The 26,189-nt window shown below is 37.2% G+C and overlaps 1 protein-coding gene across 1 annotated transcript; it reads left to right on the top strand.

Annotated features, from left to right (window-relative positions):
* Positions 1-12,227: 12,227 nt before the first annotated feature.
* LOC149822069 (putative xyloglucan endotransglucosylase/hydrolase protein 30) lies at positions 12,228-16,080 on the top strand. The gene is made up of 4 exons (XM_089980877.1): positions 12,228-12,493; positions 13,103-13,203; positions 14,301-14,509; positions 15,308-16,080. Exons 1-4 carry the CDS (start codon positions 12,280-12,282, stop codon positions 15,810-15,812), a joined length of 1,029 nt encoding a protein of 342 aa, XP_089837003.1. The 5' UTR covers positions 12,228-12,279; the 3' UTR covers positions 15,813-16,080.
* Positions 16,081-26,189: the final 10,109 nt, after the last annotated feature.

Genomic DNA, 26,189 nt, shown 5'->3' with positions numbered 1-26,189 from the left:
GGTCATTCTTTTTAAAAAAAAGATCGTCCTTGCAAAATGACACATTTTTTAAAATACCTAACAATTTGGCAAAATTCTTTACATATCTAAACTCTTCGATTCCTGACTCTTTTAGGATATTTTTGCCATTCAAACATTCGAACCTACTACTGCTATATATAACTACACAAGTTTACAATCCTTCAATAAAAAGAAATTCTCTCAACATCTGGAAATGTAGTACGGGCATTCGCAGATACTTCACAAACTTTGCGAATATAACCTACTAACCTCACTTAAGTAAATACTTCTCGAGGAGCTTTAAAAATGCGTCCCACATTCATAAATACCTGTTGCGAATGCCTCTAATTTTTGCACTCTCCTTTATAAATACAATATATAACCTTCGAACCTCCTTTAACTAAATACTTATCGAAAAGGTCCGCAAATATCTGATGACATTTGCAAATACTTGTTGTAAATGTCCTCGATTTTTACAAAGTTTGCAAATACCGGACCTTTGCAATTATAGATGAACTTTACGAATATAACCTGAGAACTTCATTTAAATATATATTCTTCAAAGCGGTCTGCAAATATCTTCTTACATTCACAAATACATGTATATGGGGATCATAAGTTGGGAATATGTGATCATATAACAAACAATTAGTTCAAGAAGCTCATCATAAGTTGGGAGTATGTGGTTAGTCCAAACATTTATGCTCTGTTTGTTACACTGTTTGGCAACAATTGGCTGGAGTTGGTACATAGAATTATAAATAATATGATTTATTTTCTTAGAGGTCAGTTTGGATGACAACCATTTAACCAGACTTTCAAGTAAAAAAGATATTTTAGGCATTGTTGGTGGTCTCGAAAAATGACTGGATCGTCTCTCTGTAAAACCCGTAAAATTTTGATAATTATCAAAATAAATAAATATTACCATTCTTGGAAATAAATACGATAAAGTGATATAGAGTCGATCCAAATGGATCTTGTATCCAAACTGGATCAAATGGATCCAGGATTTGGATTCAGATACGATGTATGAATTCAAATCTTGGATGCATTTTAAACCCGATTAAAATCCAATTTTTAGTTTTCAATTTCAGCTAAATTCTCAAAGCATATCTTTAAATCTTCATCTCTTGCGAAAATCGCCCTCGTTATGACCCATATCCTATCGATATACGCTTTCTAGTAATTCACATGAAATAACAAGGTTTTTTCCTCGTTGGGTCCCAAATTCGGGGATTGACTAGTCTTAGATATTATGAATTTGACTTATGAATCTTGGGAATTGATTCCTCATAAATAGTACTCATGCCACTTCGTATATCTTACTTATGCGAGTTCGAACCTCGCTCATCAATAAGGTATATATATATATATATATATATATATATATATATATATATATATATATATATATATTGAAAAAAAATCCTTGTAACCATACAAGAAATTCCATCTACGGAGACACAACCCATGCCCAAAGGATAATAAGTCAAAAGGCAAGACAAGAAGAGACATCTCAGGTTCGAAACCCCCGTTTGCGGGAAAAAATGTGAAAACGTATATTTCAGGGATTTAGACGGATTGTCATAATAGGATAAAAGAATTTTAGTTGCAAGAAGGGGCAACTAAAGAGGAGTTGGTGCAATGGTCTGGTTAGTTGACTCACAGGGAGAAGAACTCAGGTTCGAATCCCTTGAGTGCCAGAACGTTTTTGCTAAAGAAAACATTTTATTAATAAAAGTCATTCCACCATAACGAGGTTAAATACAATTTGGCTGCAGGAATTTACAATGAAACAATCAATAGCGCACTGGTGGGGCTCGTTACCCCTTAGGGAAGAGAACCTATGTTTAAATCCCCCTGTGCGCCATTATCTTTTATTAAAGACAATTTTTGTAAAAAATTCAAATTGTGTAATAACTCCTCCATTAAGAAGACCTTAATGGGGGGGGGGGGGGTCTCAAATCAAAGAAAATAATGTGCCACCTAAATTTCGAAATTTGGGTGGGGAGTTTTAAGACCTCAATTAAGGAGGTCGGTTACTAAGACAAAAAAAAAAAACAAATACCTAAGACGTCATTTTTGGAAAAATACACCAGACGTCTATAAGTGGTTAAATAAAATTTTGTTGCAATATGCAACAAAATTGTGTATGGCGCACTGGTGGGGCTCGTTACTCCTTAGGGAAGAGAACCCATGTTCAAATCCCCTTGTGCGCCGTTATCTTTTATTAAAGACAATTTTTGTAAAAAATTCAAATTGTGTAATAACTCCTTCATTAAAAAGAACTTAATGGGGGAGGTCTCAAAACAAAGAAAATAATGCGCCACCCAAATTTCAAAATTTGGGTGGGGAGTTTCAAGACCTCAATTAAGGAGGTCGGTTACTAAGACAAAAAGAAATAAATAACTAAGACGTCGTTTTTGGAAAAATTCGCCAAATGTCTATAAGTGGTTAAATAAAATTTCGTTGCAAAGATATGCAACGAAATTGTGTATGGCACACTGGTGGAGCTCGTTACCCCTTACGGAAGAGGTCCCTAGTTTGAATCCCTTGTGCGCTAGGGAGCCTTTTTGCTAAAAACGACTTTGAAATAAAATTTGTGCCTTTTGAAATTCAAAATGATTTGGAAACCTCCTCATTTAAGAAGGGTTTAAATGAGAAAACGCTGGCCCATCAAAGGGGATGGCTGGGCGGTTTCGAAAAGAGGAAACCTAAGTATTTTCTCGTTTGAAAAGATCCACTTTCCCATGTTTTCAAAATCGGGAAAAGTGGAGGTGGGGGTTACAAGAAAAAAAAAATCGAAAACAGAGAGAGGTTTACAAAAAAAAATGAGTTTCATGGAGACTCTTTCCCTTTCTCTCTCACTTTTCCCCTCTCAACCGTGTGATCTTCTTCCTTCCTCCCTCTTTCACGTCTTCCCCATTCTAGTCATTGCCATCACCATCTTTCTATCTCTGCTTCTTATTGATGATGAACCAAATGACGAAAGGAGACGTGTGGAGCAAGAGAACGCCCTCTCGCAAAACTCTAGATTCGATCTTCAACGAGGTAAGGACATAACTTCTCTATGCGTGTGTGCAGTGCCGTGGGGCATGTATATGCATTTCGCCATGTGAATACACCTACCGTGATATATTTATTTCAACAAGTAACCATGAAATTAGATGAAGCTGCATATTTATTTGTAGATGTAAGTCTAAAACCATGTATTCACGTGAACCTAAGTAGATGCAAGTGAATGTAGGTTCTATGAAATATCGATTATTCATCTTGTGAATTTCTGAAAATATTCATTTCAACAATAGGGTGGTTTGACATAAACAAAACTGAGTGTGTTTGACGATTTTCTGTTTATGATGAAAATTTCTGAAAATCTCGTTTTGATCAGCCCTATTAATGGATGTCAAATATTATTGCTATCTACCCATTTTATTTTCTGTCAAATATGACTTCCTTTTCCTTTGATAACACATATCATGTTGAGAATCATGCTCACAACGTGCTAGTGTTGCTGCTATGTAGTAGTGTTGGGTTTCCTTCAACATTTGTACTTTGATCTAGCATGAGAATTGTTCAAAATATAGGCCTGATCTTTCATTTTTAAGTTTTGTTCAAAAAGAAAATAATAATACTACTACTAATAATAATATGCAGGATTGAACCATATGTTGATTTATTCTTGGATCTGTACAACCAGAAAAAAAATATACATGGCATGTATTGATTCAACGGTTCAAAAAAAAAATACATACATGACTAGGTAATAGTTTGATTTACTATTGGATATGTCAAAGAATATGCATGATAATGTTACCCCATCGGTTTTGCCATGCAGCCTATCAACAAAAACAAAATAAAATAATAAAAATATTAATAATAGTAGGTACACTCGTTATATACATTAAATTCTTGGTTTGGCTCTCTTGAAAAAGGGATATCTATATACGTTAGTGTATGATAGGATAATATAGCTATTTAGTGCATACATTATGGGAGTTATTTTTGCATATTATGAACCTGTTCAAATGGAAGGCCAATAGTCGTTATTGAATCCTATCACGGTTTCCATTTTTTAAATGGGTCCAAAATATGTATCATGATATGTTTGATATCTAATTATTATTAGATGTGTTAGTATATACATAGCTATCACAGATTTGAATGAAATGTTATACACCATGTTTACAATATATAGTTTTTACACAATAATGTGTGCACACTCGCACTTTACTCAAATCCGATTGTGGATCATTATATATATATATATATATATATATATATATATATATATATATATATATATATGTATATAAGAGACTTTTTCTTTGGTTCATACATGAGCATGGGAAATTAGGGACAGGTTTTGGAGGACTAGATCTCAGTCGATGTCATTTGTTATCGTGGCAGCTTGGGCTCAATTGGAGACATGGTTTGGTTGACCTTGTATACCGAACTCAGTGGACATAGCAGGGCACACAACACCCTATTAGGGTTGTGGTCGTGTTGTCAGCATACAAGGGCACGCTGGACTGGGGTCTATATCAACCTCAACCTATTGTTTGGACAGCACCATAGCCATAGTAGCCGATTGGGTCTGTTGACCCCAACTCCTTGTTCCTTGGGTAGTAGGCTACATGCCACACAACATAGTAACATGTGTTGGATAGACCAGCCATGCCTGATCGGCCCGAATAGCATGATCTGAGGCTCTATCGGCCCTACTTGGGTTGTGTGCTCCTATGCTTTTGGTTCACAGCCAGTGTAGGGTGTTATGTTGGCTTGGGCGATGCAAATCGGAACAACACCACATGTTGTCTCTATGGGGTTTGCTGCAGTACCAACTTGACTTTCAAAATATCTATATATATGTATATATATTAAATACATATTACTTTGGTTTAGTAGGAAACATTATAACCAATTGATAATCGAATTCGGGTTGTTTATTCAAACCCGAACCCAAATCTGATGAAACACTGCTTGACCAAATTAAGTGTAAATTTCAGGTTTTAAGCTAGAAAATTCCTAGATTGGTTTAATTTAGTTTCATTCGAACATAATTATGAAACCAAACCAAATTACCTTATACCTGCTTAAGTCGGACTTGGTAATGCTTAAATCTGACCAGAGTTTGGTTCAACTATATATATATATATGTTCATATTTGGGTTTTTAAGAAACCTTCCTATGCCTAGTATTAGCTATAGCGGTACTGCTACATGTTGATGACTCGCTGCATCCCGACTATGGTCTCAAGAGTATAAAAATACATATAATTACTCTCATTGAGCGATGGAGGTTTTTGTGCAATCGTTAGATCATAAATGCTTGAATTTGAAAGACCTCAATTTTATACATATCCTCATTTTATTCGACTACCTAAATTAATATGGGAATTCAAATGGTTGTTGCTATCACCGTGGATACACATTGGGACATGGTTGTACGTATTGAGAATGTACGTATTGAAGATTGAACAAGATAACAATGATGTAGTCATATTGCCTATGGTTTTGTATGTGGCTTGTTGGTAAATACATATTTTTGTTATAATTTCATAATTGAGAAATACTATGAAGACACTATAATACAAATTGAAACTGAGCATGACAAGTCTTTGTGGTGCCAAATGGGCACATATGATGCTAAGTGAATTGCATATAATTGAATCGTGATTTCATGTAAATGTTATGACATGTTCTGTGCCGATTGATATAATTTGACTAAGGATTTAATAAAGCCTTTCTGCTGTTGTTTAAAAAAAAAAAAATATTTCAAAATTTTAAAGTTAATTTTTTGGAGCATTACACACTCTCTCTCTCTCTATCTCAACCATAGCCTGTTCAGCCATTCGCCGGAAATGGCCAGGCTCATACAGTTCATGGTGAACCCATTTCCAAATTGTAGGTTCAAAAAATATAATGAGATTTTGTTTTTGTGTTTTGAAGAACCTATTTTTTTTCAGTCATTCAAGCAACTTATAAGCGGGGAACCACTGGAATTGTTGATCCAAGTAACCAGATTTAGTGCTAGGGTCTCACAAATGAAAACCCAAGAGCCACTAAAATGGTGGGCCCATTATCAAGAATGAAGGTTTCAACTCTCATATTAAATTTATTTTAATGGTTGCGTGTATAACCTATTTAGTGGTTACCAAGAAGGTTATTGAGTTTAATGAAGCATTATCTCAAAGATTAATAGTGAATTAATCCAGTCGTCCATGACTTCTTATATGATGAGACCATGACAAAGGCAAGGGTAAGTAGTACAACAATTGAGCAATGGAGAAGGGTGAAATAACTCTCCCAATGCATGTGTTTTCAACTCTTTCTTTTAGCGCAAATGCCTCATTCGATTTGGTGACCTCATCCAAGTTTAGGACGGGTTCCAATATAGAAATGACACATTGAAAAATTGGCATTTGTTGTTTTACATTTTTTTAAAAAACTTTGTTGAGCTTTTTGGCAGCCCAAAACGTGGTTTTTTAAGTTTTTGAATTTTGGTCATCCAAACAAGTTTAAAAGCAGTTTTTTTTTCGGCAAACCTAGCTTGTAAAAAGCCTAGTTTTAGAAAGAAAACCTAAGTTTTTAAAACCTAGGTTTTGCCGTCGTCACCCAAAGAAGGCCTACGTGTTTTACTTTCAAAGATTTTACAAAAAAGTGCCTAACTTGTGAGCTATTTACAAGCAGAGCCTAACATTTCAATTATCATATTTAATCGCCTGCTATTAAAACTTATATTTCAAAGACACATTTGCTTCTGAATTCAGTCAATTAACCTTGACTGAGTAAAGGAAATGAATAAAATATCTGGTTCTTAAGAGAGAGAGAGAGAGAGAGAGAGAACATTTATCATTCAACATTACCAAAATACATCCAACCCAATATTGGATGAGAGAGGAACATAAGAGTAAGACAGCCACCATCTAGATGGTGACTGTGCACAGTTCAGAGTTCAGAGTACAAGTAGATCCTGAGTAAAGGAAATGATTAAAATATCCTGGTTCTTAAGAGAGAGAGAGAGAGAGAGAGAGAGAGAGAGAGAGAGAGAGAGTTGGGGTTGCCTCATGGCCACCACCATTGAAGAGCATGGGTTGCTGGATCACCCTATCACCACATCTTTCTTTCTGGCAGGTGGTTTTAAAAAATGAGGGCATTTTGGTTTATTTATTTATTAAATCAAGGACAACTAATTGAATTCAAGACCATGCATGTCTTTGAAATATAAGTTTTAAATCAGGTGGTTAAATGTAATAATAAAAATGTTAGAATTTGTTTGTAAATAACTGATAAGTTAAGTGTCTTTTTGCAAATTATTCATTACTTTCAAGAAAATAAAATCTTTTTTTCTCAATGTGTGCTTCTGAAACAAGTACATGGTTTCATCCCAAAAGGGGTTTGGGATGGAGATTCAAATCTCATGGGCGTCACTTCTTCCCTGGGGGTAAGGTGTAAGCCCACAGAATTTTATGCTGTCAAGAAAGTGACTCTAAATACGAGAACCAGAGCCAACACGGTTAAAGTATCTCTTTCCTCGAGGCAGTTTCTCTGTGTAAATATAAAAAAAGTACATGGTTTCATGTTATGGCACGCTTTTTGTGTGCCTTTGCACTTGATCTGCCATTCACCTTTTGTCGGGCCCCACAACCCCAAAGATGGAGGGCAGTCAGGTGCAGCGGCACACTCAAAATATACAAATGTGATTGCACCTGATCCGCCTTTGGAGGTTAAATGTGAACTAATGATGTAGCTGGGTGGTTATACTGCACAATCATAACTGAGGGGTCTTGGGTTCGAATCTCATAATTGTTAATTACCTAGCTCGCCTATCAACAAATGCCAAACAATTTCATGAGTTAGGTGTGGTGCTGGACGCGTTTCGAACCCCGAACCTCCAACCACCCATGATAAGAGGAAGCTTTTATCCAACCTAATTTATTTGGAGAGGGTTGATTGGACCACGTCGATCAATTGATTTGGGCATTACACCTGAAGAAACTCACACACTATGCTGATGTGGCATCAAATGATTGGTTAGGTAGCAACTGCAGCCTACCCCAGGCTTAGGAGTGTCAATGGGTTGGGTTTACCTTGACCCGACCCAGACCAAACCGTATAGGGTCCCGGTATGGTGATAAATAAGAAGACCCGATTAAGATCTGGGTTTGGATCTGAAAGTCTGATCAATACATAGACCCGGTATAGTTTGTAAAATTTTATATCATGCATGACCTGAATTTTGATTAAGACCTATAAATTTTCAATGTAAAAATGATAAAAAATATTATTTTACTGGGGTATGGTTTGAGTTTGGTTCATGTAGTTATTATCAGGTCCGAATATGGTTTTTCTTATAGTAGACTCGATTAGACTCGGGTCTAAACTCGATACTATACCCAAAAATCTGATTCAAGTCTGGTTCTACTTGGGTCCGAATCAAACCTGACCCATTGACACCCTTAGTCAAGCTCCCCACCACCCCACCTCCACGCCACCGGGACAGAGCATGTGGGGGCCATGCTCATTCTTCTTAAGAGGCCACGTCAGCAGGGTACGATGTGCATGACGGGGCTGCCAGCACAGTGTCACGGTGGCCACGTGGAAGCAGTTGAGCGATTGACTCGGTGAGAGATGGGACCCGCCTAAATTCTTTTTCGACGGAATCAAAAGTTTCAAGATCACACACGCAACCGATATACCAAATCAAACGGATTCCTTTAAAGCTCCAATAACAAAAGTACCCTCTCACTTTTCCTTAAAAGACTAACATATCCACCCTTGACTTCTTTTAAGTTTGGGAGAGTCAAAGTCCAGGATCCGATCTCCTTAGACCCACCAACCCAAAGATATGGTACAGTCAGAATCCGCCCGAGTCAGCTGGTTTGGACTTGAATCTAGGGGCTCACAGCAACACAACCCAGGCCCTCATCTGCTGGATAAAGAGACAAGACATAGTAACCAAGTCCATACCTAATTGAATCCAAGACCTTTTAGTCGGATACCATATCCAAATGATGACCGGACATGGATTAACTTGTCGTTAATCCAAGTCTGGTTTAAAGTCCAACAAGATCTGATCTGATCATATGCTAATGTACATCCAATTAGGATGCATACCCTAAATCGGATCAGGTATGGTATAAGTTCCATCTGTCCCGGTTCTAAATATCACTAACCTAGCTCAGGCTGACTCAGTCCAACCCGTTAAATCAATCACCAGATACTGCTAGGAGAGTCAACGGGTTGGGGTTGACCCGGAACTGACCCCTACCAAACCTAGGGTCAGGGTTTGGTGATAAAGGTCTGATTATAATTTGGGTCAGACTAAAAAGGGTTCGATTAGCATACAGAGCTGGGTGTGATTTTTCAATGCAAAAAAGTATAATTTTTTTTTATGTTACTGGGTATGGATTGGGTCTTGTTCATGTAATCCTTATAGAAACTCGGTATTGATTTTTTATTGGACCTAGGTTTGGACCCGGTACCATCACCTCAAACATCAGATCCGGGTTCGAGACCACCCGAGTCTTAACCAGATCTGACCGGTTGACACCCCTATACACACAGCCATGAAAAAGCTGGTCCGAGTCAATCTCCGCTAATGGACCGAGTGCATTTTGGTCAGAAAAAAATAAGGGAAACTTTGGTAAAAAAAAATTGCATGGATGTTCCACTAGATTGACGTGGAGGGGGGTTTTGGTATCAATATTCGCGGGCGGTTGGTGGGCTCCCTAACCACCGTCCTACCCTAATTTTCACTATTAATATATTTCCTCTAAATTAAATAAATAAAAAGAGATGCTCATCAACAATTAAAAACTTGAAAAATAATAATAATGAAAGTTTGGGTTTTCCTTTTATTAATATTAATATTAAAAAGCTGGTCCGAAACCCATTTTCCCACAGGAACCAGGTCCCGGTCAATCTCTGCTAATGAACCGAGTGCATTTTGGTCAGAAAAAAATAGGGGCACTTTGGTAAACAAAATTCTTCTTCGAAAAAATATTAATATTAATTTATTGTTATTGTTATTATTATGTTGATTTTTTCCTGCCTCTTGATCCTCGCGTAAACGAGCGTCTCCATCATGTGCCGAAAGCCAACGTTATAGTTTGACGCCGTAAAAATAGACGGAGTTAATGACGCTGTTAACGCGCGCCTTCCTGTTGGAGGAGGGCTAAGATATCCAAGGCATGAGCAGAAACAAACGGGTGGAGGATCTCGACTGGTTAAAAACCGGATCCGAACCTTACTGCCGGATCTGGATAATATGTATCTGAATCTCGGTTGAAATAGGATAAGCATAGATAGAATGCGTTGGATCAAAATATACGGGTTTTAATTTTTTCCTTTTTCACTTGAAAATCAATAGATTTCACCCGTTTTCAGCTGTTCGAATACGGATGGGCCTCATATCTTAATCGGATACAAAAGAATTACATCCAAATCTAAAAATTGGACCCACTTTTCCAAAACTCGGATCGAATGATGAATCGAGCCTGACACAATCCACATCTGACCGGTTTGCATCCTTATTTACCAACGGACTGTGTATTTTTATCACACTGACCAGATGCTAATTGGGCATGGATCTTATGCAAGCAGTTGCAGGCCATGTGAGCTTACCCTTCGGGTCAAGAGAAGCAGGATGTTAGTTGGACTAAGTTAAGAACCTATAAAAAATTACATGTAAATTTATATCGTTTTTAGTTTATATATGCTATTTAGATCAGGATTTGATATAATTCAGACCCAATTAACTTAGATGGGTTTCCATCCTGCCCAATTCAAACTGGAGCCCAACCCGTCCACATCCATATCCAATCACAATTGATTAGGAAGACCCCTCCAAATCTTGTGAGGTAATTAATCGGTTGGACCCGGTTTGGGTTTTCGGGAATGGGATCCAAAAATTTCATTCCAAATAAAATTATGCAAATTCATATGGTGCTAACTTCGCCCACGAAGGCTCTGTACATCTTGGTAGGGGTAACTTGGGAACACCACCAAGCTGAAAGGACGTCAGAAGTTCAAAACCCACGGACCCTTGCCACGGTTTCAAAGCTAGGTGTACTCCATGGTAGGCAAGGGGGATCTGGGGTTTTCACACCAATGAGCTCTCCTGTTAATGAGGTGGTTTCCCACCTTATCCAAAAAAATTAATAAAAGGTACTGTTAATGAGCTCTCCTGTTTGAGCTATATCGGGTCTAGAAGATGGACTCCCAAACTGGACTCCCTATAATCCAAAAGATGTTTGAAATATATGAAGTATTCGTGCAGGTTTAGATCAGGTATGATACCCAACAAAAAGATTCACTGTTCAAACCCTGCTCAAGTATTTATTGAGGTCTACTTGGAGTGGATCCCAAACAATATCCGGTTTGGTGATTTCATGCCCAGATCATGAGATTTGGGTTACTTAGGATCGGATACCCAACCCAGCAGCGTCCGTGCTTCCTGTGGGCCCATTTTTTTGGATTTATAACCCGAAGAAACCGCACCCGACTCAAAGACCTGGTCCACTGGCTCAGCTTGCCATATTACAGTCGTCGTGCCGGCAGCTTAAAACTCTAAGGCTGCCCCCGGACCTATGCTAAGTGTTGGCTTGTGCAGAGGGGCGAAGCCGATGGGAATCGAACCCTTGCCCGATCCCACTAAGCCAACCCCCCTTAGGCTTCCTGTGGGCACGTTGAATCCAACGACCGCTGACGTGGGGTCCAGACCATCAGGGTAGCCTTTGAGGGATGGGAGGACGAACTGTCAATTTCCACGTACGCAAACATCGGGACGAAGCTTTTGGGGTTGGGATGCCAGCGCGGCAGTTAACGACAACGCGGTTTACTATCAAACGGCCGTTCCTCCGTTACTTGAGGAGATGGAGATAAGACCATCTCAAATACTAATTACCTAAAGTACCCTCGCTTCTGAGCCCCGCTTGAATAGCTACATTCATCGCCTTTCCAACGCTTAGCCGACAGAAGTCATTTCGTAATACCTATGAAGGCATTTTAGTCTTTAAGGCAGAAGACCGAACAGCGTTAACGCCACAGAAAGGACACGTCAGCCATTGGAAACGTTCGGGGGATGACGGTTTACGTCGACTGGGAATCTTAAGAAATAACAAAAAAAGAGAGTAAGAAATGGTGGCTGCCAGGTCATCCGTCTCTCTGACTCATCAAGCCTCGGCCATATAAACAAGTAGCGAGAAGGGAGGGGGGGAGAGCGCGGAACGGCGAGGAGACGCAGTAAGAAAGAAGAGAAAGAGAGCCACCAATGGGGCGACTTTCTCTCTGCTTCCCTCCCACGACGACGTCAGCCATCGCCATCGTCTCCTTCTTCTTCTTCTTCCTCTCTTCTTTCTCTCTTGCAGCATTCAACGTCTCCACGCTCTCCTTCAGCGAGGGCTACACCCCTCTGTTCGGCGACCACAACATCCAGCGCTCCACCGACGACAAGTCCCTTCGCCTCCTCCTCGACCGATACTCCGGTACCGTAGCTAAACCCCTAACCTCGATTAACGGAAGAAAAGAAGGAAAATCACTGTTTGGATCGTCATCATCGTCGTCGTTTCCTCTTAATCTGATTCTGTTATATATGTTTTGTCAATTGTTAATCTGTTGAGCGGATTCTCCTCCTTCATTCGAAGGAATGAGAAAAAAAGAAGGAATTTTGATCGTAAATGGATTCTCCTTCTTTCGGGAAAGAAAAAAATGAATTTGAGGTAAAAGTGAAAATTTTGATTCTCCTACTTCCTAGAAAGAAAAAAAATGAACAAGGAAAAAGAGAGAATTTTGATCGCAAATGGATTCTCCCTCTTTCGGGTAAGAAAAAATGAATTTGAGGTGAGAGAGAATTTTGATCGTAAATGGATTTTTCCGTCTTTCTAGAAAGAAAACAAAATGAACGAGGGAAAAAGATAGAATTTTGATCGCAAATGGATTCACCAGCTTACTTTTACAAAAAGAAAAGTGTACGAGGGAAAAGAGAAGATTTTGTTCTCGCGTAAATGGATTTTGCCATCTTAATAGAAACAGCAAATGAACGAGGGAAAAGAGAAAATTTTGATCGTCTGACTGATTGGGTTCATACTCTGCAGGGTCGGGTTTCATCTCTAAGGATCTTTACCACCACGGCTTCTTCAGCGCCTCCATCAAGTTGCCCTCGGAATACACCGCCGGTGTCGTCGTTGCTTTCTACGTAAGCGTAGTCGCCGGAAACGCCTTCTTTTATTTCTCACTTTTTCCTTCTTTTGATCGTGTCCTTGTCTGAGTACATCGATGTGAATTGATGGAAGGTTTTAGGTTTACGGAGTTCTGGACGGTCGAATTTATCGAGTTGTGTAGGGGGAGTCGGTTTTCAGACGGTCTATTTGATCAACTTTTATGGTTATTCTACCCGTGTCCTACGGAATTGGGATTTCCAAAATCATATAGTTAGCTTCCGCGTCGTCCTTTTGTATTTCAATTCCGTGTATTTTGACGCTTATGAATTCCTTCCGCTGGAAGCTTCCTTTTCTTTTTTTCCTTTTATAAATTTTTTTTTTTGCATTTTTGGCGTCCTATTTCTCATGATTATAATTTTTCATCAGATTGTCCTTCCGTTTTATGTTTTCGTTTTCCCGGTTTACAATTTCCACGGCCGTGAGTTTCCCGGCCGATATTCTAGAAGGCGTCAATTCGGGAAATATGAACTCAGTTTTCCTTCTTTTCTTTTTCCAAAAGATTTCCTTGTTTACTGCCTCCAGCTCTCATACCCAATGCACAACTGCTTCCTTATATGAATAAGGGTGTTTTTGTCATTTAAGCTCCATCTCGTTCTATTTCCCGCCCGTAATTTTTGTTTCTTTGTTTAAAGAACACTTCTGGCCGGGATTTGGCCCGGTTTCTTCACCAATACGGCCGGCATTCATTCTTTTTCGCGGATTCGAACCGCCGGAAAAACGGTTGGCTGGCTACGCTCGAGTTTCACGTTAATCAAAACTTTCTCTATCTCAGGGGACATAATCTCCAATTCATTAGCACACTCGGCTGCAAATCTGCATTTTTGTGAAAGAAGAACCCCATTTCCCTATGAAGACTTGGTGCTCCTTGACGACCAAAATGCCCCTGAGTTCATTCAGGAGCACGTTTGGTATACGGTATACTTGGACATCTTTTAAATTGTTTTGAGGGTAATCCAAATCATTTGGAAGTTTGGTGGGTTGGCATAATTTATGCATGCATGCTTATCATCTCTGCGTTAAATGGATGGATTAAAGGGTCTAATGACACTTTTATTCGGTTAATGTGGGCCAGACGTCGAACGGTGACATCTTCGAGAAGACCCACGACGAGTTGGATTTCGAGTTCCTGGGGAACATTCGGGGCAAGAAATGGAGGGTCCAGACCAACGTCTACGGGAACGGGAGCACGAGCCACGGGAGGGAGGAGAGGTACCACATGTGGTTCGACCCGTCCAAAGAGTTCCACCGTTACAGCATCCTGTGGACCAGCAAGACCATCATGTAAGTTCCTCTCCCCCTTGTTTTTTGCTGTGTTCACGTTAAAGTTTGCGTTCTTCACCCGAAACATTACCAAGTTCATGAACTCGGATTTCCTTGACATGATGCTGGAACTTAAGTGGGCACTACTTGGATGTTTCCAACTCCAAAATTCGACCAATACGGAATTCTGTGGTACATATGTGATCAAGACTAGAGTTTTGAAATGCTAGTGACATGCCCGGGAACACGATCTCTTTTGCAGTGATGGTTTCTTTGTTTCAAATTCAAACGCAGACAAAAAGGACTTTTCTTTTGCGCATGCACGGTTCTTTCCCATACAGAGGCCCCACTCCCCCACAGAAAGTACACGCATAATATTCCATGCATTTTAATGGGCTGCTGCAAGTAGTGTCCTGTATATGTTTTTCTGTCCAATACCTACTCTTCCAATAATAAAAAAAAAAAGTGAGGGCCTTCATTCGATTTTATAAGTTGAATTTATCACCAAATTTTATTTGTTTATTTACAAGCTCACCTAGAGTTGTTATGGACTAGAAGAGCCAAATAGGGGTATCATTTTTTTAATCCTCTAGTGTGTTCTTCCTCTCTAAGGTGAAAGGAAGGTTTGCTTCATAAATTATTGTATTAGCTTCCGTGGCCCAACCACTCTTATCTCATTCAAGTACATACTGTAGATGACCACAACTCATAAGGGCTCTGTGTTGGTGTTCTGGTGTCAAAGTCGATCACCAACATGATACCATATTGTAGATGATCATGTATAGTAGCATGACACAAATTCTGTTAACCAATTTGCAGCTTCTACATCGACGACATACCAATTAGAGAGGTGGTGAGGACGCCGGCCATGGGAGGGGACTATCCTTCGAAGCCGATGTTGCTGTACGCCACCATTTGGGATGGCTCTACCTGGGCGACTTCCGGCGGCAAGTACAAGGCTGATTACAAGTATGCGCCGTTCGTCTCCGAATTCACCGATCTAGTCCTCAAGGGCTGTACTGCAGACCCGATCCAGCTGGTGTCGGATAAGTGCAATGAGGATGAGGAAAGGATCTCCGCCGAGGAATTGACGTTCATATCGCCGGAGAAGAGAGCGGCAATGCAGAGCTTCAGGCAAAGATACATGATATACTCCCATTGCTACGATCGATACCGATACCCAATCCCCATGCCTGAGTGTGTACTTATACAGGAGGAGCAGGAGAGGTTCGAGAATTCAGGACACTTGAAATTCATGAGTAGTGGCCATAAACGGCGCCCCAGGATTCCGTCGACAAAATCCGATCACCAAGCCTACCTGTAAAACGATGCAAGTTCCAAGCAGTAACCACCGTTCTCGTTCTTCTGTCTCTTACAATATCAAAAAACGGTTGAGGGTGTGAATAATTTCATTTTTTCCCCTTTTTTGTTTCCTCATTCGTTGAAAATCATTGAGATCTTATGTTCTTATGTGTAGGGAAAGTGTGATAATCATCTTGTGTAGTATTGAATTCAATTGTGGGGTGCCTCACAGGGGATTGTTCTTTGTGTATTTTATCATGTGTAATATAAAAAAAAAAGGTTTTATGTAACTTTCACTCCATTGAAGTCGGTTGTTTTGTATGTGGAGATTGAATTACAATAAGCTAAAGTCTTTTGTTCCTGAGAGAGCAACAAGCAAAGGTCTTTGGTGGAGGAAATTTAATGGCGCAAATTTAGGAAGCAGATCAGGTCATGCTAAACATGAGCTTTTTTTGCTCTTGCCAACATCGTGGCCGTCCGTTTTGTATTTTGAAAAGTAAAAAATGTTAACAGAACAGTTACATGCTACGTGGCATTCATCCAAAATGCAAACAGACAGCCACGATGTTGGCATGAGCAAAAACGCTCATGTTGAGCATGACCTGATCTGCTTCCGCAAATTCATTAATGGCTCTTGTTTTTGCATAAAGAGATTTGGGAAGTGGTCCAATGGGATAACTGGATGGGTAGACTTTCTCTCTCCTCTCAAAATCAAAATGAAAAAGAAAACAGATTTCATCGAGAGGTTCCACTCATCCCTTATCTTCATCCACTTAAATTTTGTGATGCAAGTTGTTTTGATCAAATCTGACTTTCGACCCTTGAATCATATTTTTTTGATAAAAAATATGATTTTTTAAATATAAGTTAGATTTTTATGATTTTCACTAAATAAATGATGTAGATCACATTTATGGTGTTCAGTTTGATCAAAACAATTTGCATCAATGAAAACTCAAGGAAGGGTAGGAAGGTAGGGATGACATAGGCGATTATGGGACCTAATTGGTAGGAAGCTGTCTTCGTAACTTTGTAATTGTAAAAGGGAATAAAGAGGGTACTTTGATTTGTGACGATAGATTTCTTTAGTTATTTGCTTGGGACCAGTGACAGAAAGACCCGCATCAGGGTTTTTGCTGATGCCAACATCGTGGCCGTCAGTTTGCATTTTGGATGAATGCCACGTGGTTTTGTTAACTTTTTAAAGCGCAAATCGGATGGCCACGATGTCGGCATGAGCAAAAACGCTCATGTTCAACATGACCAGATCTGCTTCCGGCATATGCTGCTTACAAAACTTGTAGGTTTTTGCTGTTTTATCACCGGGAAACTTGAAACCCCTCATTATTTCAAGGGCTTTTGCATATTTGCAGCTTATAAAACAGAAACACACATAGATCCACATTTTGAATGGTCTTGGCATGAGAGAGAGACTTAAGGTGGTTGAATAACCACACCCCACCTACCAAGCTTTCATATGTAGTGTTCCTGTCACAATTAGGGGTGTCAACAGGTCGGGTTTATGGGCACCTGGACCAAATCATATAGGGTTCAGGTATGATGATAAACAAGAAGATCTGATTAAGACTCGGGTTCAGACGTGAAGGTCCGATTAATACATAGACCCGAGTATAGTTTTTGAAATTTTATACCAGACCAAGGCCCTACCCGAGTTTCGATTAAGACCCACAAATTTTCAATATAAAAATCATATAAAATATTATTTTATAAGGTATGATCCAGTTCTAGTTCATGTAGTTCTTATCAGGTTCGGGTATGGTTTCTCTTATAGTAGACCCGATTAGACCCTGGTTCGGACCCGATACCATACTAAAAAATCTAATCCAAGTTTGGTTTCACTTGAGTCCGAACCAAACCCGGCCTGTTGACACCCTTAGTCACAATGCTATGATCGGCAATCAAAGAGGGATGATAGGTTTAGGTGGCATGAAGAATCGAACCTTGTTTCAACCCAACAAAATGCCAGAATCGAGTAAAAGATGAAACTAAGCGATAGACAAAAATTTTATTATCATAACTACAGTTTGACATTGGTGACCCCTCCGTCTATTCAGATATCTCTCTCTCTTACCTCCGTCTATTCTCGTTGAGGAAAACTTTGTTGACCCCTCTTGTAACGCTCTAAAATTTTAACCTTAAAATTTTAGAGAAAACTTTCTTTTTAAAACAACGACAACATTATTTTTCTTTAGGTTAAATATTTTAAGTGGGTTCCAATACAATCAATCATCATAACTGAAATAAAATGCAAACATTAAGATTTAATTTAGTTTTAATAATTTAAAATATATATCAGAGTATTTTGATAACAATAATTATTATTATTTTTAAACTATCCACAGAAAAGAAAAAGATTACCTCTCGACGTCGCCTATGCATTCAGCATCCTCGCCACAGTTGCATATCATAATCTACCTGAAACCTTATAAAATGGGCCAGACTCGTGAAAGCTTGGTAGAAAATAACATACTTGCATAAATACATGATATCAGAATACATTCAAATACAGCCTCAGATATATCAATCATGTAATACCTGTCTTAGCATACTATAACATAAAAATCATACTAATAATTAAAATAGCATGTCAATTTAATGCACATCAACTCATTTTAAGAGTTATATCAATACAATAAATTATTCATATGCATAAACATTTACAAAATGCATGAACATATACAATATACATGAACTTACCATTTCAATGTTGTGAGTCCTTCTTGCATGAATAACTTCTTATCTTCACTTATTATTTTCTTGCTTAAATGATGCATATCATATTCTATCTATATGCAATTTACAATCTTGTTTTACTTTTCAATATCTATTTGTGGGTATAACACAAATTATCTAAGATGAAGAGGAAACATATTTTTATATTTTCAAACAATTATGTCTTATTAACCTGCGTGATACCCCAACTGCGCAAATTTCAGAGAAATATAATTTTATAGATAAAGTTCTCAACTCTTGTAACCTGATACATCAAATTTTTACCATGAGTCTTACCTACCACACCGTAGATAAATCATGGTAGTTCTCCCAGTTACGGGTCCTGTGGATCGAGGATAAAATCAACCTTCTGTACTAAACCAATATTTTACAGAATCGTCAGTACCAAGCTTACTCTTAAAATAAGTCATAAGAAAATTAATTTTATTTTTGATTTTTTAATTAACTCCCTTATTAATAGTGCCAATGAAAATATGCAACCACATTCAGGGTTCATATGCAACAATATTCATGGCACTCAATGCATGCATTCGATTAATCTCTACCATACAATCAATATAATGATGCAATCAATATGCATGTACACAATCAAGATAGGATAATCATTGATATTTAGGCATGCCCAATATAATCAATAATAAAATTTATTCAGTTAACATGCATATCAGTCCAATATCCTATTTAAATATCAATAAATATGCTGCACAAAATAAAATACAACTTGGTATCAACATATGCCATACGATGCAGCTCAGATCTCTGTTAACCTGATTTTTGGAAACTCATAAAAATTCACAAGAACCAAATTTAACTTTCAAAATTTTACTAAGATTGCTCTATCATCTTAGAAATCCAGTTCAAGAAACATAATTGCAAAATTTATGTAATAAAATTAGAAAAATTCTAGGACTGAACACGGCTAAAAAAAATATCAGACAAATCTTGTAAATTAAAAAAATTTATTTTGGTTTGAATTTTTTTTCAAGATTTACAGAAAACTTTTTTGACAAAATTCTTTTTACAAAATCTTGTTATACATATTACCTTTCACCCAATTTTTTTATAATTTATTTTGATAAGTTTTATTAGGGATTTAGAGCTTTCAGAATATTTGGTTGAAATAGTCCTGCTGACAGGGCAAAAAATTTGTGCTCTGTTGTAATGAACGTTTAGGCATCAAAACTAAACCAAATTGAACAAAACAAGATTCTAAATGTTGGATGTGTAGACCATTCAAATATTTTTAGTTTTATTTATTGACCTCATTTTTATAGAGATATCGATTTATTTCTGAAACTGATCGAAATAAAAAATGAGGACAGAATTACCAAGATTTAAACTCATGTAAGATCTATTAAGCAAGAATAAGAATCATGCTGAAACTCATATAATCACAATTTTTAGATACTCTAAAAACATTTAAAATATCATATAACACATCTTTGATCATATTTATATTAATCTTGCTAAAACATTAGCATCCATAATCCAAGAATCACAAACGCTTCACGGAATATCTCAAATACAATTTCATTTAAGCAAGAATCACATGAAACATACAAACAACATGAAATAATATATTATTTATGCAATAACATGTTTAATCATGTTATACATGTCTTAATCTACCATATATGATCACATGAACTTTCTTTATCATAAAACATCAAAATCCAAAAATATTTTTGGTGAAAGCCTTCTTTAAAATGATTTTCATGTATTTTTAACCAAGATATGTACAAAATACATATTTACAATATCAAGATCTATAGAAAAGAAACTCAAAAACATACTTCTACATTAATTACATATGCTGAACAATCTAATAAAATACAGGTCTATCTATTCACACATTTTTTTTGCTTTTTAGGGTTTTGAATTTAGTATTTTCTAAATCGTTTTCTCAAAACAGATCTTCCAAAATACCATTTTAGATTTTTGAAAATCTTTTTCATGTAGAGCTAATATCTATAGATGTTTTAGGCCTAGATTACACGTAGATCCAAGCCCTTGATAAAAAAAAAGGTATGTTAATGCATCCCGAAATCAAATATCATAAAAGTAGAGATTCTCTACCAAAAGTGCCCTTTTTGTAATGACACCGTTGCTTTTTTCTCCACTCGTATCTCCTTTCGGGCTGGATTAGACCTTGACCACGGTAGGTGCAGGTCTCTAATAGAGGTCTGAACTATCTTAATGGTTGAGAGGAAGAAGAAGACGTGAGGAAGAAGAAGGAAGAGATACACTTCAGTAGGAAGAGAAAACTAACATTGTTATCCATTTTCAAGATGACCTTTATTTATAGATGAGCTTAAGCAAGAGTCTCATCTCTATTATAAGATGTTAATCTATATTATTATTTTTATTAATAAAATAAGTCAATAAATTATGGGTCTTAACTTATTAAATTTCAAAATTGATTAAGCTAGATATGAAATGTGGGGTCTTTTTACCCTGACTTGGGCTCTAGTGATATGATAATCTTTCGAGAGGTCTACAGACCCAATGACTCAACATAATTTGACGTTTAAATAGTCGATTTGATAGATCTCAAAATATAGATCATCGTGGTAGTCTTAGATTTAATCATACGTACACAAACTGGTAAAAAAGTTTAGTTAAAGCTGAAAAATGTTTATTTTCGGCCTACAATTAGGCATGAACTTTGCAAGATGATAAAACACTCAAACCAACATCAAATTGAGCATGTAGATAGTCAATTTTGACGTTCTCAAAATGAGAAACGTTGAGGTCAACTTTGATTTAATAGGCGAGCCACAAATCAACTAAATTTTTTGTTAAAATAATAATGACATTTTTCGGAGCATTCCACCTTATGGGACCAATCCAATGAGATTAAATCCAAATATCTTGAGTTATATCCAACCCAATTCATTCCTAATTAGATCTAAATTTTATAAATTATATCTAACCTAATTGGGTTGGATTCAAATACCATTAGTTAAATCCAATACCTAATTTAAGGTCCAAATTCATATCGAACCTGAATAATGTTAAGATTTAAATCCAAATCCAATATTCACAATCTAAATATATATAGATAATTTATTTTCTTGTTTAGTCCACATATTTTAAATTTTATAATTATTCTTACAATGATCTTTATAACTTGAGACTTAATTTCATAATAATTCAAAATCAAGAAAATAAAAAAATTTAAGAAATTTAAGAAATTCAAGAAAACTAAGAAATTGTACTCATGTCATAGATGCACATGAAGTTCATCATTTATTCATTTTAATTATAAAAAAAATCTAAGGTTTTACATCCTATCCTCTATAAAAAGAATTTTTCCTCGAAATTCGATATAAGCATTAAACAAAAGAACTACAAAAATATAGTTCATTATGCTTTGACTGCGTACTTTGATAAAATATTTACTCTGAAAGATTAATATTTATCCTTTAAAAAAAAACAAATGTTTATGTAAGTTTCAAAACCCGACAGTTAAGTCAGTCATGTGAGATCTTTGACATGTGTTCAGGTTCTCACATTATACTATAATTTTTCAAGCAATAATAACATTAAAATAAATCACAATTAAGCTGGATCACACTTTCAATGATGACCGGATGCTCGACGGGTTAAGAATCATAAATCCTTTAACTTAGGCTTTGATATCATTTGGTAACACTCCAAAATTTTTAACTCTAAAATTTTAAAGAAAACTTTTTTTTTCTTTTTAAAACAGTAGAAACAACTTTTTTTTTTAGGTTGAACATTCTGAGCAAATTACAATAGAGTCAATCATCATAACTAAATTAAAAAGTGAACATTAAGATTTAATTCAGTTTTAATAATTAAAAATACATATTAAAGTATTTTGATAACACTAATTATTTTTTTTTCAAAACTATCCTCGAGAAAGGAGAAGACTGACTCTCAGCGTCGCCTAAGTATTCCACATCCGCTCCGTAGTTGCACATCATAATGTACTTGAAACCTCATAAAATATGGCAGATTCATCAAAGTTTGTTTGTTAGAAAATAACATACTTGCATAAATGCACTATACATTCACACACAAACCTCAGATATCTTAATTTGCTTTCCCCTTTATTGTTTGGTTGGCTACTTTGAGCTGTTTGTTTTGGTCCCCTTTAATAACTTAGCGGGAACGAACGTGTGGGTCATTGGTAGAAGTTTTTTCATAACTTATGGCTATTGATAATAATATTTGTTGTCAAGGTTATCTATTAGGACGTGGATCATAACCAAGTGACTGGTAAAGGTAATGGACGAAGCCTACCTAAGTTCTAGAATTCATGGCAAGCCTGTGCTAAACAAACTGAGTTTGTGCTTGCTCGATTTTCAAGATTGCATTCCTTCCCTCTGTTTTCCGCCTTTCAGGTTGATTGTTTTGGAATTCTTCGCATTGACTCATGACCAATGCATGAGTTTCACTGCCAAGTCCATCTCAAAAGATTCAAGCTAGTCCGTTTGGAAGGACATAAAGGCCAAATGTGGTTTGTAAATTCCCTTCTTCAGAATGCAAGTGCGCTTGAATGCATTAGTGTCAAGGTTTAAAGCCGATCTGCGGTAGAGATACCTGAAATTACTAAGACTTCTGCCAATGTCTAGAAGATATAAGAATGCCAAGATTATGGCTTCTTGATGAGGCAGAAATGTGATTAATCATGGATCTTCAGTGCTTAGCGAGTGATGCTTTTGGTTGTTTTGTGTTTAAACTTTTTTCCCAGCCGTGGCTATCAGCTTCTGCCATTGATTTCAAGCCTTGGTGTTTTGTTTTTATCCCTTATGTTCATTGTGCAGTGCTTAATATTGTAGATGTGCTCTTCAGAAATTTAGGTAACCGTATTCAATTCAAACTGGTGTTAAGACTCTGGTGATTTGATTACTCTCGGAGGTGTCAAAGTTGGTACTGGACTCTTTGTTCACAAGTTGGACATCATGGATCAGTACTGATGTAAAACATTCTTGGTCTTGTTTGTTCTCAAGTTGGACATCTGACATAATATATGGATATCCTCAAAGTCGTTACTAAACTTAAAAATAGAAGATACAATACTCAAGTCTCAATATCAACCGCGTGAATGTTTTGATAAGTTGCGCTCTGCAAATGGTTCACCTGCTGGTTAACAGTCTCATGGCGGGGAATGCTTGAAGGAAGCAGAAGTATTAGAAGGATAGTTTACCGAATTAGGAATCCAATTCTTATCATATCAGCAGAAAATCGAAAACTTGAATCGGTTATTTTTTTAATAAATATAAAAATATTCAAAATATTTTTTAAAATACTATTTTAATGGTTTTAACACGTGTCATGTTCTGATTGACACAGAATATTTTTTTAATTAATTTTTAGCCGATTCAGAACGATTCACTTGAGAATCGGTATCGGCCCGATTCACCTGAATAGTTGGCCAAACGATTCGATAGCCGATACGATTTTGACAACATTGGGTGGGATTTGTTTGACAATTTAAGATCGAATTAATCATCAACTCCGGATTCATTATTAAATCTTGCATCGAGTCCAACTCTGAATCCGATTAAGGTCGAGAATGGCAATTCCTGGTGATCGATTCGATGCCCTCCCTGATGCAGTGATCGAGCGCATCATCTCCTTCCTACCCACAAAAGATGCAGTGAAAAACGAGCATATTGTCGAAGAGATGGAGACACCTCTGGACCTCCATCCCCTGTCTCAACTTCGACGAGGACGCCTTCTCCAAAAGCCTCTTTGAGATACCCACCAGGGATAGGGCGCGCCGAGACCAAAAATGAGGAAGAAAAATGTCGAAAAGAAAACTCGTCGCCATGGTCGATCTCTGCCTCAAACACCATAAGTCGAAGCTAAAGAGTTTTCGCCTCCAGTTCAATACGGACGGAGAGCACGAGGGGTTCATCAGGTCATCTGCAACAAGGAAGTGCAGGTGCTCCATCTCAGTCTGGACGATGAAATGGTGTTCCCGTTCCTGCGGAGCTCGGAAGGCTTCTCTTCTCTGAGAAGACTGACGCTCCAAGGGCTGCTTGTAGAGTGATCACACCATTCCGCCGTTGCTCAACAGTTTTGTATTCCTTGAGGAGTTGAGATTGGATTCCTGCCAACTGGATGAGTACAAGGTTGTGATTCAAGGCCTTCACCTTGTTAGTAAATGTAAGATAAACTGTACAATGATCTCAATAACAACTTTGTGCATATATGATAAGTTGTAATCTGCGGGTTATGGTTAACAGTCTTTATAGTGGTGAAATGCTTGAAGTGGATATATTGGAAGAATGGTTTAAGAAAGTTTTGGGAGACATGGTGAAACGAGGGATACAAATCAAAGGATCTGCCTTGATTTGACTAGGCTTGTTTTGCATAAGCTAAAACTTGTGTTCATCCCTGTCTTGCCACATGGTTCAATCAACTTGACTTGAATCACGAACTCCACATTGAGAAAGAAAGCCAAGGTCTTCATACATGAGTTCATGTATTCTTTCTCTTAGATTGTGTCAGATGAAATGGATGCAAGTATTTGAATAGATTTGTTTGATGCAAGGCAAACCATATATTGCCTTCTCAGTTGGTCATTTTCTTCTTAATTCTGTGGTCTGCATCAACACTCAAATCCGTGAACTCCTGATTCAGATCAGATTTTGGCTGTGTGTGTGATTTATTTACATTTTTCTTCAATATTTTACAGGACTTGGTTTGAGTGTATAGGATGGTTAGGCAGTAGAATTGAGTATCCAAATCATATTTTATTTCCTACATATCTGAATCTTTGGATTGCTATAGGTTTCACAAGACTTGTCATCTCATGGATGCAATCTGCTTTCCTGTGGCAATGAGAGTGGGTTCTCTTATTGTGTACTAAGCAGAGTTACCAGAAGCTTCTTAGATAGGTGGGAAGCGCATTTCTCGAAAACTCGCTTTGGATGCATGACTTCTTGCTTCTGAATCTCGATTCTCTCACACTTCTCCTATACTTTCTACACGCTTAGTCGATGTTTTTTATATGTTTTGTCATACTTCTTTTCATGTTTTTTATGTGCTTTCTCTCACATTTTCCACTCACTTTTTGTGTGCTTTCTCTATATTGGTAGTCGTCATTTTTTTATTTTTGACAAAAAAATAGTTCTTACACTAAAATTTATGAAATTTAACTTTGACAAAAAATTAGTTTTTGTTTGTATTCTATTTGATTCTCATTCAATTCTCATATCACTTCCTTTTTATTCTATCGCTTATTTTATATTTTCTTTACAATGTTCATATGTTTAGATTTTAGGTTTCTAGATAACACAATATTTTCAGCAGCACCCATAAGGGCTTTGCTAATCTGGTAGGGGTGACTTGTGATTGTGGCCAAGTGGACAGGACGTCACATAGGTGGTTCCCCTTGTTGCAAGGTGGAAGCTGGGTGTATTCTTCGGTTGGCAGGGGACAACCAGGATATGCAATCCCTTTGTCAATTTGAAAACGGAAGAGAGTAATACTTCACCATTCTATTACAAGTTTGATAGAGTATTTATGCTAAAAACCCTTAAGTGCAGATAGTAGAGTTGGAGGGATGCTCTCTAATGGTGAAAAAAAAAATAAGCATCCAGCAAAATGAAAATTTAATATAAAATTAACACAGAAATACCAAGAACACAAAATGCAGAAAGATCAA

Source organism: Nuphar pumila, chromosome 11, assembly GCF_984573655.1.
Source record: "Nuphar pumila chromosome 11, dmNupPumi1.hap1.1, whole genome shotgun sequence".
Taxonomy (NCBI): Eukaryota; Viridiplantae; Streptophyta; class Magnoliopsida; order Nymphaeales; family Nymphaeaceae; genus Nuphar; species Nuphar pumila.
Note: the sequence above shows the minus strand (reverse complement) of the source record. Positions and strands in the feature narration are given on the sequence as shown.